General features: G+C 35.7%; 1 protein-coding gene across 3 annotated transcripts in view; it reads left to right on the top strand.

Annotated features, from left to right (window-relative positions):
• Positions 1–17,889, top strand: part of CUL1 (cullin 1) — a 50,095-nt gene that overhangs the window by 27,708 nt on the left and 4,498 nt on the right. For all 3 annotated transcript variants that reach the window (XM_062510190.1, XM_062510200.1, XM_062510182.1), the window contains 12 exons: positions 884–974; positions 1,663–1,826; positions 5,004–5,166; positions 8,750–8,880; positions 11,561–11,668; positions 11,758–11,864; positions 12,997–13,045; positions 13,440–13,571; positions 14,113–14,230; positions 15,200–15,276; positions 16,049–16,180; positions 17,000–17,092. In XM_062510190.1, coding sequence (XP_062366174.1) covers positions 884–974; positions 1,663–1,826; positions 5,004–5,166; positions 8,750–8,880; positions 11,561–11,668; positions 11,758–11,864; positions 12,997–13,045; positions 13,440–13,571; positions 14,113–14,230; positions 15,200–15,276; positions 16,049–16,180; positions 17,000–17,092 — 1,365 coding nt within the window. The remainder of the gene's footprint in view (positions 1–883; positions 975–1,662; positions 1,827–5,003; positions 5,167–8,749; positions 8,881–11,560; positions 11,669–11,757; positions 11,865–12,996; positions 13,046–13,439; positions 13,572–14,112; positions 14,231–15,199; positions 15,277–16,048; positions 16,181–16,999; positions 17,093–17,889) is intronic.

Below are 17,889 nucleotides of genomic sequence, written 5' to 3'. Positions count from 1 at the left end.
TTTTGTTGGTAACTGCTTGAAGGAGTCAGGGAAGTGGGGAGTGTGCACAGACCTGGAAAATAAAATTGAGCCTTCTATTTCTCTTTTTTAGCACTAAAAAAAAATATTAAATATTTGAAGGAATAGTGTGTAATTGAACTGTGTGTTTGTAATTGAACTATGATACCAAGACTGTTCTGCTATTTCTCTGCTGAGAGGACCCTTGGCTTTTTTTTAAAAAAGCTAAGGGGACTTGAAGTAGCAATTTACTAAGCAAGGCAGGAGTATGGGCTGACCACAGTGATGACTTAAGATTTGGGAGTCAAGATCGGATGAGAGCAGATTGTGACAGGCTGCGATTTTGGTCTCTTAATGTTTTTTTTAGTTGTTATATTTACATTGATGCTTGGGAGACTCAGGTCAGCCAAATATTTAAAACTAGTAAATCTGCACATTAAAAAGCAAGGTATTCCATCACAATTTTTAGGTACATGTATATATTTATTTTAATTCTTACCAGTACTTCATGATGAAGTAGTTGTGGCAGATCCAAAGAGCAGGTGGTTAGTTCAGCTCTTGCTACAGTGTTTTGTATTTCAGGTATAAAACAAAGAGAGGTTTGGCTTAGATGGTGGGTTTTTTTGAAATTAAAGAAAAAAAAAAAACAACTAAGTGCTTTAATACCCATATACACCTTGCCACTAATCAGACTGTAAATATGTTGAATTACTTAAAGGTGTATCATTTTTTGTAGGAACTTCAAATGTTCAGATCTCTTTAAATATTGTTTTCAAGGTGTCTGACTTTTCTTGAATATGGAAATATACTCCTGATTAAGTATGGTGCTTCATCTACCAGCTGCTTTCTCTGTGCTTGACTTAACTTTTAATCCCTATTTTCTAAGGTAACAAATGCAGTGTTGAAATTGATTGAAAAGGAAAGAAATGGTGAAACTATCAATACAAGGCTGATCAGTGGAGTTGTACAATCCTATGGTAAATGTGATTTATTTAAGATTCTTTTACTTCCTTAAAAATAAATAAATTCATGTACCCTATCATAGCCCAAAAGTAACATTCCTCTTCCTCAGATGTCCAGTAAAGATTTTTATGTATTGTTTGACTTCACATTTGTACTGGTACTTTATGCAGTAGCAGTTATTATACCGTATTTGTAAAATTTGAGAGTGCAACTGATAGACAAGAGTGTTCATTGTTTACTAATCAGCTATTAAGGAGCTAAAACTGGGAGTGAGGAAGGATGATAGTTTGTGCAGCAGAGTGGGGTTGCTTTTTCCCTTTGCATAATATTGAGAGCATTGCTATTCTAATTACTGACTACTTTCATTAATAAAAGCAAAAGTATATAATGTGGAACTCTGAAGAGGGAAAAATGAAAGGAGAATTTGAGCTAGCATTTGAGATAATGAAGTTTTCAAATTCTATAATCCTTCATTTAAGAAATTTATCTAAAAGTGTACCTAACATTAGTAATGTCTTGTACTGATATTTGTAAATGCAAAATCAATGTATTATGTTAAAAGTGGTGCTGATGCAGTCCCGATTGATCACTATTATCTAAGTTAGGAGGAGTGTCCTTGTTTATTTGCAGGAGACCACTTCATAAAAAACAATTTTGTCATTTCTTTGTCTTTTTTGTTTGGTTGTGTTTTTCTTCCTTTAGTGGAGCTGGGGCTGAATGAAGATGATGCATTTGCAAAAGGACCGACACTAACTGTCTATAAAGAATCCTTTGAATCTCAGTTTCTTGCTGACACAGAGAGATTTTATACACGAGAAAGTACTGAATTCTTGCAACAGAACCCAGTCACAGAGTACATGAAGAAGGTAAATGACTTAATCCACTTCATGATTTTTCTTTTTCTGGATACAGATATTTTTAGAGGTAAAGGAATATAAATTCTAGGCTTGGATTATCAGTTTCTTAAAATGATGGTTATTTTACAGGAACAAATAGCTGGTTTTCCCTGTAGTATTTGCTTCTGTGTGTATCTGGTCTGAAGTTTGTCTCCTTACTGCAGTGAAAGTATGGAACTTTCTAAACAGTCAAAACAGAAGATTAAGTTAAAATAACTTAAGATCTTTTTAGACTTAAGACACTAAAACAATAATTCTGCTTGAATACCACAAGTTTGCCATTCCTATTCAAGGAACAGTGTGTTGACGCATTTATTGAAATGCCTTCCTGTGCAAGCTGGCTAAGGAAATACATCATTGATTAGCCTTAATTGTCTCAGAATATTTTAGTGTCATGAATCCTTGCACAGTACTTCTTATCAACAGAGGCCATATTTAAATTCTTAACTAGTCTCTGGTTTTGGGGATCCCAGACAGGGCAATTAAGAGCAAGCAGGGATAAATATTGGCTATTTTTAGTCTGGTTATTGGGTTAGTCTTACTGACCTGGTAATGAATAGGTCATCTTCCATGTTGGGCAGGTGTGATTTATGCATTTTTTTTCCTCAGCACACTTCTTCACTTTCTGAATTACTGCTTGTTTGTTCCCTTTCAGCTTAGTTTAAAAATAAGAGCTTTTCAAGTATGTAATATGTAGATACGCATCCCTTCCTGCAGTATTCTTTGTGTAATGCTTTTTAACAAAGAACACATCCTTTCTTAACTCTTTGCATTAAAGTCAATGTATTACCCAAAAAGCAAAATAAGGTGGGAGGGGTAGTCCTAGAAATAACATAATGAAAGGAATTGTGCCTTTAGCAGTTTTCAATAATTACCAACCAACCTATGTTTACTTTTCTGTTGTTGAATTAATTTTATTTTGCTATTTCCCTGTCAAGTTCTTGTTTTAATTTTTATCCTAATATGTGTATAAAGAGAAAGTAAGGAAATTTCAGTCATTCAGAACCTGAATGGCTGGCTCATCCAGACTTCCTTGGTCCAAGACAGTAAGAAGCTGTCTGAAGGTCATTGCTATTTCAAGAACTAGAGATTACGGGCAAGTAGAAATAACTTATTAGTACCCCAAACTATCCTCAAATCTTCAGAAATACACAAAACAACAACTTGCTTTGCTTGAAGCTGATGTTGAAGGTGAAAGCACATAAAAAATCAGCAGACAGCAAGGGAAATTTCCAGCAGAGAAGTGTGTAGCCTTATGTATCTGCTCAAATTAACATTAGAGATGTATAGAAGCAATTTGGGCACTCTTGGCATCTCCCTTCAGACTAGTGGCTAAAAGCTCTTACAAGTAATCTGATGGAAGCGTGAACTGTGAATGGAATAATCTGCTGTTAGTTCACTTACTTGACATTCTCACTGGAGCACTGTATTTTGAGTTCTGTCTGGCAGTAAATAGCATTGCAAAATAAAAAGAAACCTTGGAGTACCATAGGGCACAGCAGCATAGCATGATTGTTACCGTGTTACAGTAGAATTGTGGTAGTGTCTTTCAGAATAGTCCATTAAATCTTAACTAGAACTAGGATTTGTGTATGTAGTTATATAGGCAGATGTACTGAGTTTAGAAGGATTGTGAACTTTTCTTCTCAGGCCAGAACTCATGAGTAAAGCTGGCATAGCCTGATGTGCTGTAGGGAAAAAGGTCACTATTTCTTAAGGCTGTCCCTTGAATTACAGTCTTACTCAGAACTTTTCATCTTTATAGTTGAAACAAGTGAAGATAATGTTGTGTGAACTAGTTTTTTTCCCTTTTTTCTGAAATGTGACTTTAAAAGGAAAATGGAGTTACAAGAACACACAAAAAAAAGAGAATATAAGGAAAGCATGAAGTTAGAGAGTTAAATATTTCTTTTCATAAAAGAGCTCACAATGAGAGTTGACTGTTAACATTAAAAGCAAAGCTCTAAGGATATTTTAAGCAGCAGCATTAGAAGCGTTAGAATTTTCTGAACTACAGAAATACAGAATTGGTTAAATGCAGGATGAGCAGTTCCAATGTTCATAAGAAAGACTTGCTGCTATTATCAGTAAAGAAGTTGATTGTTATTCCTTACTGGTAAGAAACTGGCAAGTACTCTGGAGATTATACCCCTTCTCAAATTGCTGATTTCATTTCCTATGTTTTGATCAGTACTAGTTTAACTCTAGGAAATAGTAATTCAGGACCATTTCACAAGACTTAAGTGCAAAATATTTACAGAATGAGTGAACCCAACAGTGGCTGAGATGATTTAAAGCAGTCTATATATGATGTAGTACACTTGCAGTGTAACTGTTCCTTTTTTAGTGTCCAGAATATGATCTGTCATGCTTACTTGTTACTCTGGCATAGTAGGAAATGAATTAACCCAATTCCATTTTCTTGATGATGTTGTTAATTTAAAAAACTTGGGCTCATAAGAGGACATACACCCTTTATCCCTAATAATGTGCTGCAGTTCAAATGGTTTGTAATGTGAATCCTTAACACTTTTGCAAGCAAATAGATGTAATTGTTATGTAAACAAATTCACTTTTACAATTCCTTGTAAGCTCTATTTCTTAAGTAACATTTAGAATTGTTTGCCAGGAAGGTATGCATATGTAGCATTTCATATGCCAAATTAAATGGTAGTATAATTTAAATTATTGTAGTTTATTGGGGAGCTTTTCTGTGTAAGAATGTAGATGAGAATATTCAAGTAAATTTGTCACGGGCATAGCATTAAATTGTAGTTTCCTGCCTTTTAGTTTTGTGGAGCCATGGTATACATTCATGTTTGTCTTAAACAAAATTACCTCTGTAGCTGGAGAGTTTGCTGATCCTAAAACTTCCAGCATCTCATGTCAGCAAAAACAGTGTAGCTGTGATTCTCCCCAGCCATTTAAACAGCACATAGTATTTTCATCAACATAAACACCAATTCCAAATGTATATTATGATTCCCAGAAAAATAACTGCTTAAGTAGGTGATCCACAACACCAAATGAGAGAGGCCTGCTTGTTGTTGTTTTCTAGAAGAATTTACTGAACAGTCGCCTGTTTTCTGCTGTTGGATTCATATTCTGCCTTCTCTGAAGGTTTCATGTTTACCTCTTTTTCTGTAGGCCGAAGCCCGCCTTCTTGAGGAACAGCGCAGAGTTCAGGTGTATCTCCATGAGAGCACACAAGATGAGTTAGCACGAAAGTGTGAGCAAGTACTTATTGAAAAACACCTTGAGATATTTCATACAGAGTTTCAGAATTTGTTGGATGCTGACAAAAATGAAGGTAAGGTGTTCAAAACACTGGCTTTAGGCTTAGAGTTCTCCTCCCTCATGATTTGCTAACAATTTAAAATCTGGTGCTAGCTAAATGTAATTTGTTCAGGAATTAGATTAAGAGAGAATATAGTCACTAAACTGATGGACAAGCAGGTTTTGATGAAATCGGGATGGCTGATGATACTGCTTCAAGGACCCTAGCCCATTCCCAGATATTAAGGCAGCACTAGTTTGATTACTCTTAATATGGCTGGAAAAGTTCCAAGAGCACTAGAGCCATCTTTCCAGCAGGAGCTGAAGCTTGTGTGAGAGAGATGGGAGGTGAAAAACAGACCAGTACTCTTTCCCAGCTGTTTCAGTTTAATTCATGGATCTTCCTGAGTCAGCACTGAGAATTTTAAAATCTAAAGTGTTCAGAAGTATGTATAGGAAATGTTAAAAGAGGAATAGATGCAAAGAAGTTGCTTTTAAAATAGAGTATATAAAATCCATAGTACTGCATATAGAGCACAAGGGAAAGGCTGGAAATTATTAATTGATGAGTTAATTTTGGCTGTGGAAGTTAAGTGTTGCTAATGAATCAAGTTTATATTGTCTTAGAATGTGTAGAAAAGAGACTTCTTCAACACTTTCTCTGAAATAAGTGAAGATTATCAGAATTTAGATATCTTTAGGGAATTGTCAATTGTGTTGGTTTGTATGAGTTTCTTCAGGAGTTAATAGAGAGCACAAAATGACAGCCAGAACTTATTCCTGTGAATCATACAAATGATAAGGATAAATGATGATTCCGATTTCCCCGTTGGGGAACAAATTAAATCTGCATTTCAAGTCTGATTATGGATGTATAGCTGTGGTTAAGTTACTAATAATGATGTTGTTCCTTTGAGAGTTTTAAATTGTAACTGTCATTGTGTCTCGTATATCAATCTTAAAATAGCAACTGTGAATTATTACAATTTATTATAGTCATGTTGATAATTAAGAGTTGCTTTGAAATCAAAAAGGGCAATTTAGCGTGATTAGTAGGTCAGAAGTTAGGTGATTCAAATATAAATAATCTCTACTAGTATTTGAGTCAGATGCTGTTTGTGTTTGTAAACATTTACTCCATAGTTGGAAGCGATTTTGATGAGTGTTGGTTTGTGAAATGACTTTATAGATGACTAAATTACTTCTGACAATTGAAATAGCAATAGAGCTAACAAGAAGGTTTTTTCTGGTCTCAGGACACCTTCACAGACTTTTCTTTTTTCCTCTTACTGTATCAAGCTCATGGATTACATGAGCCCTTAGTACAATCACTGGCCATAGTGATACAATTCCATAAGGTTGTCTGGGTGAAAAGAAAACAATTACCTTGTGTCTTGGGTGCTGTCTACTTATGTATTTTTGGGTTTACTTTCATGTGGATTATTTCTAAAATTACTAGACTTTCTTTAAAATGCTTAATTTTTTTTTCTTCTTTTTCAAAATATTTTCTGTTTTCAGGCTTCACTTATGGAAATTGTAGCAGCTCCCTCTCCCTTTTTAAGATTTGCGAAGTTTCAAGATCAGAAAATTTATTTTCAGTAATAGTCTGATAATTCACTTTTTAATCACAGTAATCAGTTAATTCTCCAATTTGTGATATACTAATATAGCCTTTGGTAGACTATCCTAAACATAAAATAAAAGCTTGCTCTTGATTAAAATATTCATTGCTTTACTCTTGAAAGTACACTGATTTTGAGGTCCTCCCATGCAAGCTATGTTTGAGAATATCATGCAGTTACACTTCACAGGCCACTCCTGTTGGCATTCTGTAACTTTTTAATCCATTGTGCAACTAATGCGTAAACTGGTTATAAAGGTGTTGGGACACATTCCTCATGTGTTACGTATTCACATCAGCATGATACCTATAGGAAACAATTGGGTTTATTGGGAGAAGGCTGTAATGATGTAGGTGGAGTTACCATGCAAATTTTCCATGAGATTTTTGTGGCATCTCTTCCTTATTTCACCTAACACAGACACCTTGGTAAAACAGCCTGTGAACACTTGTGAGTAGATTGAGCAGCAGCTTATTGTAGCTATTCATGGCATTATTTTCCTACTGTTTTTCTAAAGTTCTGTAGGGTATTCTTATGTTCATAAAAAGTTAACATCAGGTTGTAGTCATGGTTTTCATAGAGAGAAGTAAAAGCTTTGTTTTCAAATCTGCAAGTTGAAAACTTGAAAAAGTTTTAAGGAAAGTGTTATACAGTAACCGAACTGAAATGTCATCTCTTCAGTATTAGAAGGCATCAAACTCTGTGTTGTATTTACGAGTTAGGTAGAGCACTAGCTCATTGATTGCTCTGTTTTGTTTAATCTGATAGTCCTCTGGTGGTAGTAAATTGCTCACAAGCCGCTGTTAAGCCCAAGAGAAGTCCTTGCATTTTAGAAGAGCTAGATGTATCTGTCAGCCTTTAGATGGGTTCTGCAACGTGAAATATCCTCCTTAGTTTGCAGTAAATAATCTGATTGTTTACTGTTTCACTGGAGTGCCTGTTCAGTGAGGGCAAGATTGCAAGAAGTGACTGGTAGGTTTGTGAACATGGTTTATGGCCAATTCAAAGTTTGCTTTTTTTTTAATTTAATCTGTGCTCAGAAAATACAAAGCATCTATCCTGTTGAAACTAAATAACAAAAACCAAAATCCTCTTCAGTATTAGACTTTCAAAAATTGCTGATTGATTTGGAAAGTCTTGGCTGAAAACTGAGATTTTAATATGAAGCCTTAACATATGTGAAATGATATGCAGTTTTTTACCTTCATTAATTCTATTGTAATACTTTTCAGAACCTCTTTTTTTTTTTCAAATAGTTATTACTACTGGTAATCAGTCGCTTAAAGTTCTTTTTTTTTTAAAAAATGTGTTTTACTGACAGTGTTTTATTGAAGAAAATCAGATTTTATAATGTTTCAATTTATTTGCTAAAGTCATATCAATACATAACATTTTGCCTTAAATTTCCAACTCTTACCACTGATGCTGCCCAAAGTACAAGTGTTGATATGCAAAGGGCTACAAGCAGTGTTAGATCTCTGAGAACTGTCCTGTTCAGAGTAAGATGTAAAGGACAGTGGTCACCTGGAAGATACAGTACTTGTAGCATAGCCAGCAGTAACATTAGTAACAGTTTCAAATTCATGGCAACACCTCAAAATGTTATTTAAATAAGAGAGGTTGAACACCATTTTAAAATTACTGCTTTAAACCTGTGAAAGCTGAAAATCAGAAGTAAACTTTCTGCTATTCAAATGGTGGGTTTTTATTCTTGAGATTTGTTGCATTGTGAAGATAAAAAATAGATCCTAATACAACAGATTATTTTCTCTTTAACTAGTGTTACCTTTCCTGGTGATTGCAAAGGTTTGCTGTACTGTGTAATTGTTTACTGGTTTTTTTCTGGCTTTTTACAGGAACAATTGCATGTGTGTTTTTGTCGACAATGGATGTTTAACTCCTATTGACAACCTGTAAATGAGAAATAGAACTAATAGCCATTATAGATGGGAGATGTTAGCTTTCCTTTTTTTTTTTTTTTTTTTTCTTTTTCAGACTTGGGTCGCATGTATAACCTTGTATCTCGAATCCAGGATGGCCTTGGAGAGCTAAAAAAACTTTTGGAAACTCACATTCATAATCAGGGTCTAGCTGCAATTGAGAAATGTGGAGAAGCTGCACTAAATGCAAGTATCCCATCAAAACAAGTCTGTGTGTGCTTGCAGCCACTTGTACATTGGAGGACAGTGAATGCTTCCTGATAAAACTTCAAGTTTTCTTGTTTTCCCTCTCACTAATTTAATCTGTAAGGACTTGGCAAATCTCAAATGTTAGTAGGCTTAGAACAAAACTTAGATCATTGTCCTTCTACTCTTCGGGTTTTGTGTGTCTTTGGGGTGTTTTTTTTTATTTCATTTGGTTTGGGGGAGGTTTGGGTTGTTTTTGGTTTGGTTTTGAAAGGGAGGGGAGAGTTTTCTTGTGAGATTTTGCTGTCTGTCAAGATGTCATGCTGCTTGGAAAGATGGCTGTGCAAATACAACACTCAACACTTAAAAATACACCTGGCAGTCGAATGTTTCCAGAAGCATTATCTACAGTTGACTGTATTTTATTTCTTCTCAAGGAATTCTGACTTGGATGAGACTAGAGAGTTTCTGTTGGTTTGAGTTTTTTTGATATCTTTCTTGTGTTTGGAAAAGCATGCAAAACAGAAGAAGAAGGAACTGAAATGGTTGAAAATGTCACAATATGAGGAGGAGATCGGGTCTTTGGAAAGACTGCTTTTTCAGTTTTTTATCCCATAATTATGATTTCAAACTTAGTTTTGTAATGATTAGGGTTGCATCTTGGCAACATGAAGTTGTTTAAATCCTTTGCCAAACTTCTTCTGTATAGACAATATGATGTTTTCTGGCGGGGGGGTGGGGGGGGGGAAGAATGAAGCACTGCACAAAGCAAGATCAGGATAGAATATAGATTCTGGTAAATTTTATTTAAAGTGGCATTCAAGAAGCACTTGTACAATGCTCTCAGGCACTGTCACTGACAACATCAGTGTGATTCTCCGGGTGGTCTTGTGCAGAGTTATGGGTTGGACTTTGATGATCCTTGTGGGTCCCTTCCAACACAGGCTACTCTATGATTCTGTGATTAACTTTTATTTTTGACAAAGTTCATTTTAGCCTGTTACTGTCCTGAGAAATTCTTGAAATAGCTTCATGCTGAAACAGTAATCTGTATTAAAGGGTATAGTGCCTGTTGTTCACTTTTGTAGCTTTAAGTGCATAGCTTTTTAGCAATGTTGATCTTTTATGAATCATAAAGTAATAATGAAGCAAGTTCAGGAATCTTCAGTTTCATTTGTAGATGTCTCCATAAATTTGAAATCATATCTGCTCCATGCTTGGCACATCCCCCTAGTGGTCATCACTCTTGCGGTTTTTTTCTGTTTAGGCCTTGAAGAATTAGGCCAGAAAAAAATGAAAGCTCTTTCTCCAGGAATTATTTCACCTTTGAAAAGGAAGGTCCAAGATTTGTATGTATTAGTTGGCTCCAGCCATTTACAAAACTCTTCCTGCCTCTGACACTTTTTCTTGTTTCCTATCTTTCTCTTTTGTTCCTTATTCCACACATTTGTTCTTCATTTTCATAGCAGTATCTCTGGCTGTTTCCCCTGGGAACCATCTTGCCTTTTCTTTCCACATCCCTTATACCACTGTGTTGCCGTTCATCACTGCCTTGTTAGTCCTCTATCACACTTAGGTAGGATTGATTCTTCCCAGCTTCATTTACCTGTACTGTGTCTAAACAGATAATCAGCTGAACAAATGCTTTACTGTTTCTCTGTAGTCAGTGCAGAGAAACAGTCATACCAGCCTGACTCATTTCACCTATTTTAGATTTTTGCTGCAGAAGGAGTTGTTTTCTGGTCTCTGTTAACTGTATTAACAAGATTGCTTTTCAATCAGAAGATTGGCTGCTTTTTGTACTTTTTGGTTTGTTTTGGGTTTTTTTAATTCTTTTAATCAATACTTTCCTGAATGTCTTTTCTGAATGTCCACTTGCATTCCTTATCTCAGAAGTTCTAAATAATATCAGTTTTTTTCTCAGGCATGGCATTAGATTGGTGGTGCATGGTAGTCTGTATCTGTCTTCAGTGGCAACAGGAAATGTTTTTCAGGATCCTCATAAAACCCTGCCCATATTCCATCACTTCTTGCCAACAAGACCTTCTAGTCTCCAAATTAAAGAGTTCCTGCCTTTTTAGTCAGTTGTGGAGTAGCTGTCCTGTGTGCCTGATGATTTACTTGCCCGTCATTGTCCCTACTCCTTGTCTCCATTCCATCTTTATTGAGAAGCAAGATCCATAACTGCACATAGAACTCAGTCTGAATACAGTAAACTTGATGTTTATTGTCATTTGGCTGCCACTGGGTGTTGAGCAGGTAATTTTTAGGAACTACCAGTGGCTAAGGTGTCTGTACTAGTTGTACCTGTTTCATATACACCAGTCAAATTCTTACTACAGAGATTCTCCTCTGTAGCAGCTGCCATTTTATGATTGTCCAGGTCTCTCAGGTGTGACTTGAAATAAGTTTAAGTCTTTGAAAATATTTGCAGTGGTTGAGACTTTGTTTTCTTTTGTGTAATGTGGTACACTCTGGTTTCTGTAAATGAAAGCTTGCAGTAACATCAGTCAGTCCTGGACACAGGACCTGAATCAATCTGGGTACTAGTTTACCTGTAAAATATTCCTAATACTTTATAGACTTTACCCACACAAATTGTCTTGGGCCTGTCAATAGCTCAATTTTGGAGGAAGTAGAAAGTCAACAGGTTGCAAAATCCAGTCTCTTCTTATTGCAGGATCCAAAAATGTATGTTCAGACAGTGTTGGATGTCCATAAGAAATACAATGCTTTAGTCATGTCTGCATTCAACAATGATGCTGGCTTCGTGGCCGCACTAGACAAAGTAAGTGCATGTAGTGGCAGATGCTGGAATTTTATTTCCATGAAAAAAAAACCTGTCTCCCAAATTTCACTGTCTTCTGTGATTTATAGGCTTGTGGTCGATTTATAAATAACAATGCAGTGACGAAAATGGCTCAGTCATCCAGTAAATCCCCAGAGCTACTGGCACGATATTGTGACTCTTTACTAAAGAAAAGGTATGTCCTCAAAGAAAAATGATTCCTGTTGACTTTTATTTTAAAAGGTTTTAGCCTACGAAGTTTTATACCGTTTTCAGAAACAGAACTTCATTTTGCAAGAAATTAATTGCATCAAATTCTGGATACAAAATTTCAGTGGGACCATTCCTGAAGGTTGGTTGTTTACTTTTATTTTTAAGGAAAAGTGGGGACAGTAAGCAAACCCTCCTTGGTTTACAAGAATTTAAAGTTTTTCAGTAAAATTGAGGGAGGGATTTTAGGTAGGTATTTTTGCACTGGAAAACTTAAATTGGGCCATATGTTGTAAAGAGATAAGCATTCCCTTTTTCCATTAAAACTGTCGCTTTCCTGCTGTTTTTTCTGTGCCTTCTTCCATCTGGGCAGAGGTTGAGGAGGACAAAAACAGCTTTCTAACCTCTCATAGTTCATATTTTAATTCAAGGTATTTGGCTTTAAATGATTCAGCAGCTCCTATGCTGACTTAGTATGACTTCAGTTCATACTGGATTGATGTCACTTTTGTCCTTGGCAACATTTCTAGTTGTTTTGGCAGAGGAAAAAAACTACCACTAAACAACCCAAAAAATGGGAGAACTTGCTCACTTTTCCCTTTCCCATCCTCTCCTTCATTCAGCAAAGGGTTTATTTTTCTCCTTTACAAATACCGTGACTGTGTGCAGGGTAGGTATGGGCTTTGCCTGGTGGAGAAGCATGAGATGGAGGAAGACAATATGGTGCCACCTGAGCTTTTACCCAGTCAAATCCTAGCTCTGTGAGCTGGTTTCTTCTCACTGTACTACCTAAGATAAGAAATAAAGATGTCATTTAGCAGCAGGAAGAGAGAGGTCCATTATTTAAACTCATAAATCCTGAGAAGTACCATACTGCCAACAAGTCCCAAGCAAGTCATGGTCCAGGACTTCAGTCTGACATTTGAGAATTTCTGAGTTGCTGACAGGTGGGGCAGTGAACTGTTCATCTCATTACATTGTTTCCTGTTTAAAGAGCCTTTGAACCCAGAATTATTTAAATTTGCATTCTTTTATTTCTAAAGCTTCCATATGTCTCCATATGTTGGTTTAATTATGTTGGCTTGAGACTCATTAAAAAGGCACATCTTTAATTGCAGCTCAAAGAATCCAGAAGAAGCAGAATTGGAAGATACACTCAATCAAGTGGTAAGATATCTATAAATACATATAGATATAAAAACTATTTTATTTTGTTTATTAAAAACCCCTTTACAGCAGATATAAGTGGCTATATTGAAGCTATGCTTTTCCTTAATCTATATATACCTATAAAATATATCATTTCCATGGCATCTTTTTATATCATTATATATTCACATATATGTAATATGCTCTACATGTGGAATATACAGTTCTTCTTAAGAATAGTATCCATATTTAAAGCAAACACACACCACCAGTCCCTACACCCTCCCCCAAAAAAGCCAAACAAAACCCCCAGTCTTTAAAATTTAGGTGCAAATTAAGTAGCTCCTGCTACAGCTTTTTCATGACAAACGTTTAAATATTTTTTCCTTACAAATTTTCTTGGTTTTTCCAGATGGTTGTCTTCAAGTACATTGAGGATAAAGATGTGTTTCAAAAATTCTATGCTAAAATGCTGGCAAAGAGACTTGTGCATCAAAACAGTGCCAGTGATGATGCTGAGGCAAGCATGATCTCCAAATTAAAAGTGAGTATTCCATGACTGTCCCATGATTTACTGCCTTGCAGGTCTTCACACTGTTTTGGAAAGCACTGATGTATGTCCTTGCATTTGTTTATTTTATGCAGAGAAAAATTCACAACCTAGGTTTTTTTTCTGTTGTTTTGGGGATTTTTTTAATCATAGGAACCTCTGGTGCATGTCTGTCTGATGGAGCTAAGCTTAGTTATTATTAAACAAATTAATGACATGGATTTAATTATTCAGGGGAATGAGTACTGAAAACTTGCTTAATTTTTTGACCCGTATTTATGCAGAGTTAAGAAAAATACAGTCAGCTACCCTTTGAGTAGTCTGTTTCATTGTATTTTGCTGAATTTTTAAGCAAAATTTTCTTCAGCTTTCAGTGGCAGTTAAAACTGATATTCCAGGGGGGATCAGCACTTTGAATAAGGGAAATACAGAACTTTGTACAGCTGTTTAGGAAATAAGTTTCAACACTTTGTTCTTCTCATTATCCAATGTCAACAATGTGTCTTCCTGATGTATCTGTGCTTTTAAAATGCAGCAAGCTTGTGGTTTTGAGTATACATCCAAGCTGCAGAGAATGTTTCAAGATATTGGTGTAAGCAAGGATTTGAATGAGCAATTTAAAAAGCACCTGACCAATTCAGAACCATTAGATTGTAAGTAATACCTTTACCTAAGCTACTGTTGCATAGTATAGCTTCCTCTTATTTCTGCCGAATTAAATGTGTGAGGGAAATATTTTACTTACTGATACTACCACAAATTAGAGTTAGTGTTCTTCTGACAAAGATAGCTGGGATGTTTATATTAGTCTTTTATGTCTGTTCTGTGTCTTCGAGTAGCTGTTTATGTATTTTGTGAGTAGCTTCCTCCTGATTTTGCAGCTTATGTTTAGGTAGAAAGCTAAATTAAGTTGAATGCTGTCTTGTCTTTTTTTTCTTGTTTTCTTAATTTTTTGTTTCTTTGAAGAGATGCTTTTCATTTAAGCAGTTTTGATTTTTACATGTTTAATACTTAGACTTACGTGAAAGTATTAAGGATAAAAGTATATTGTTTTCCAGGTTGTTAGAGGTCCCTGTCACTTTTCAGTACTTTTCTTTTTAATTGAACCACCTTGAACCAAATTCTGGCAAGCCAACCAAATATTCTGGCAAATATTTCTTGGATTACTATTAGAATTGTGTACTGTCAGGCTCAAATTTTACTGAGTTTTTGTATTATTCATACTTGACTTGGCCAAAATACCTTACCAAGTATAGGTGTGAAAGGCCTGTTCTTGCACTTGTATACTATGGAGTGATGAAGAACACTTAAGAATTTTCACATTTCTGTGTTAAAAGAGAAACCCATTGTAGGGACAGAAACAGAATAGTAAATTCTCCAAATTAGAGAAGATTGAGTATCCATAACAGTAAATCTAAAGCTCTTTAACTGCAGTGGCATCTCTCATTAATAGCTTTGGTTATGCTCTGACAAAAACAAAACAGTGGTTTAATGATTTTTTTACCATTTTAGTTTGACCACAAAGCCAGAACCATTTCTGTGTTAGAACTGGGACTGTGTTTGAAGGGGGGGGTTAGGAGAAAGTGAGATAATGTAGCTCATCCTCTTCACCTGTCTTTCAGTGGATTTCAGCATCCAAGTGCTGAGTTCTGGATCATGGCCGTTCCAGCAGTCCTGCACATTTGCTCTGCCATCTGAGGTGAGGCACTTGCACTTGGTTCATCTAAACATGGAATGATCATGAGAGAAATTTATTTTACAAGGCTGGTTTCTCCTTCTGTTCTGTTGTGTATCAGAGAGGACTATAAGTGTCTCTGATATTTGCCTATTTGGCCTGAGGATATTTGGAACAAGATAATTGAGTAAGGTAGTAGGAGGATACTGTGTGAAATCCGTGTTTTCATAACTTTCCCATGAAAACTCCCTGGTTAATGAATCTCTCTTCAACATATTCAACAGCAACTAAAGCAAATCTTTGTTAGTGCATTTTTCTGAGTATACTTAATTTAAGAAACTTTTTCATGCTATTGCTTCAGCTTTGCTCAGTAAAATCTTTAGTAAGTATAATCATTAGTTATCTGCGGAGTGCTTATCCAGAAAAGAAAAGACATGAATATTTAACATGAGAAATAAGTTTAATGCTGTTATCTGGAGGATGAAGGTGGTTAAAACAAATTGCTTTTCTAGCCATGCTTAATGTATCCTAAAAGGAAGAATGAACCTGTTTACATTTGTACTGTTAATGATACTTTAAAGGGGAAACTTGTAGCAGAGGGAATTTTTTCATCCAATCTGCTGAATTTGAATACTTTAAGTTTCTAGTTTTGTGTTATTTAGACAACATAGTGCTTGAGAGTGATCAGATTTGATGATCCCCTGTTGCTTGCATAACATGTTCTAGTAACAGTAAATGAAGATAAGTAATATTTATTTATTTATTTAATTAATTAATTACTGATGTTTTTATACAGTTAGAACGGAGCTATCAGAGATTTACTGCATTTTATGCCAGCCGTCACAGTGGAAGAAAATTAACATGGTTATACCAGCTGTCCAAAGGGGAATTGGTTACCAACTGTTTCAAAAACAGATACACTTTACAGGTAAGTACAAGTCATGCCAATAGCAACACTTGGTGATTATTGTATTCAGAAGATGCAACCAGTAGATGCAGCCAGTAGAACCTTTATTGTATGTTTAATTACTGTACTGATACTAAAGATCTGTGTTTAAAAGAAAATTGACTCAGGAAATTGAACATATTTCCTGTGGTTTACACAGGTGTTGAAATGCATTTTGTAAGACAAACACAACCTCTTTGCCTAGGATCTCATGCTGTGTGTATTTTCCTGTCTGCTTTCTCTCAAAAAGTAGATGGGATGGGGAATTCACAATAGTGAGAAGAAACAAGATAATGTTAAACTTTACTTTGTCATCAACATAGCTAACCCTGTGGTGATAGACATGGATAAGCCAGTGATAGCTGCTTGATGTATAAATTTGGTTTCATTATTCTGCTGGATTTGGGAGCGTTGTGAGGATGAATTCAGTAGTCTGTGTTGGGTTTAATGAAGATTAAATGGGTAAGAGTTGGAGTGACAGAGGAAAACAATTAAAACTATATTAGCAAGTAGAAGGATAATGCTTTGATACCATAATAGAAGATGTGATGAAGTGTCTGAAGCAAGCTAAATTATTCTAATCCTGGGGTTTATGTATAGATAATGCTGGAATGGGGAGTTCTGGTTGTAAAAGCAACATCAGATTTATTTTTTTTTTTATTAGCACCCCTTGGGTGATATTCCAGCATATGTGTTTAACTGGTGAATTTCAGGCTGTTCAAATTCAGAAAGTGTTTTTATAAGTTCTCATTTTCTGATTTCACCCATCTCCCCTCTGTTCTCTGTTTTTGAATCTGTCAGGCATCCACATTCCAGATGGCGATTTTACTGCAGTACAATACAGAAGATGCCTACACTGTGCAGCAGCTGACAGACAGTACTCAAATAAAAATGGTAGTGACTTTGCACATTTTACCACACTCTTGTGAGCAAGTGTTTGGTCTTCAGGGCTCTTTCTGCTATCATAAGAAATTTGGATTACACATGCTTGGAGCCAGAATCAGTTTCTGTCCCAAAGGAGACAGATGTGCTCTATTCTTGGTCAATTCACTTTCCTGCTTTACTTTCCTGCAATCATAACTGCCTGGTCTTCTGATGAATCTTAGTGCATGTACATTCCTGTTCATAAGTGAAGTGAATTGTCTAGCTTCTTGCTGAGTTTTCAGTGTTTCAGTGCATACATTTTAATGCTAAAAGACAACATTCTAGCAAAAACAGCATTTTTCCTAAATGATTCATCTGTGCATCTGTCATTCTTTTATATCTCAAGGCTTTTTCACATAACATTGTAAATCTGCAGTTCATTGGCAAACTTTGTCCTGTTGAAAAGGTTCCCTCCTTTTCTTTCCAAGCAGGCTTTATGGCACACAATTTGGCATTTATTTGACCTTCAGCAGTAGGTTTGAATCAAGTCTGCTCTGACTTCTGGAAAGTTAGGTATTTCATTTCAGTAGGATCTTTACTTCTAGAAGTGCATATCTAGAAAGTTATTGTTGCTAATGGATTATAGCAAACACAGAAGTCTTAGGGGGTTGCCATTTATTACAGACTGTGGTAAAATTGTAGCTTTGCAGGCCTGCACAGAATATTGCCAGTAGCCTTCTGGGTGACCAGCCAGCAACAGCAACCAGAATGGATCCCTGTTAAAACAAGTAGATGTTAATCAGAAAGCAGTGAGTGCTTGCTTTCTG

Source organism: Cinclus cinclus, chromosome 1 (assembly GCF_963662255.1).
Source record: "Cinclus cinclus chromosome 1, bCinCin1.1, whole genome shotgun sequence".
Lineage (NCBI taxonomy): Eukaryota > Metazoa > Chordata > Aves > Passeriformes > Cinclidae > Cinclus > Cinclus cinclus.
The sequence above is the reverse complement of the archived record's forward strand: the minus strand, read 5'-3'. Positions and strand labels throughout refer to the sequence as shown.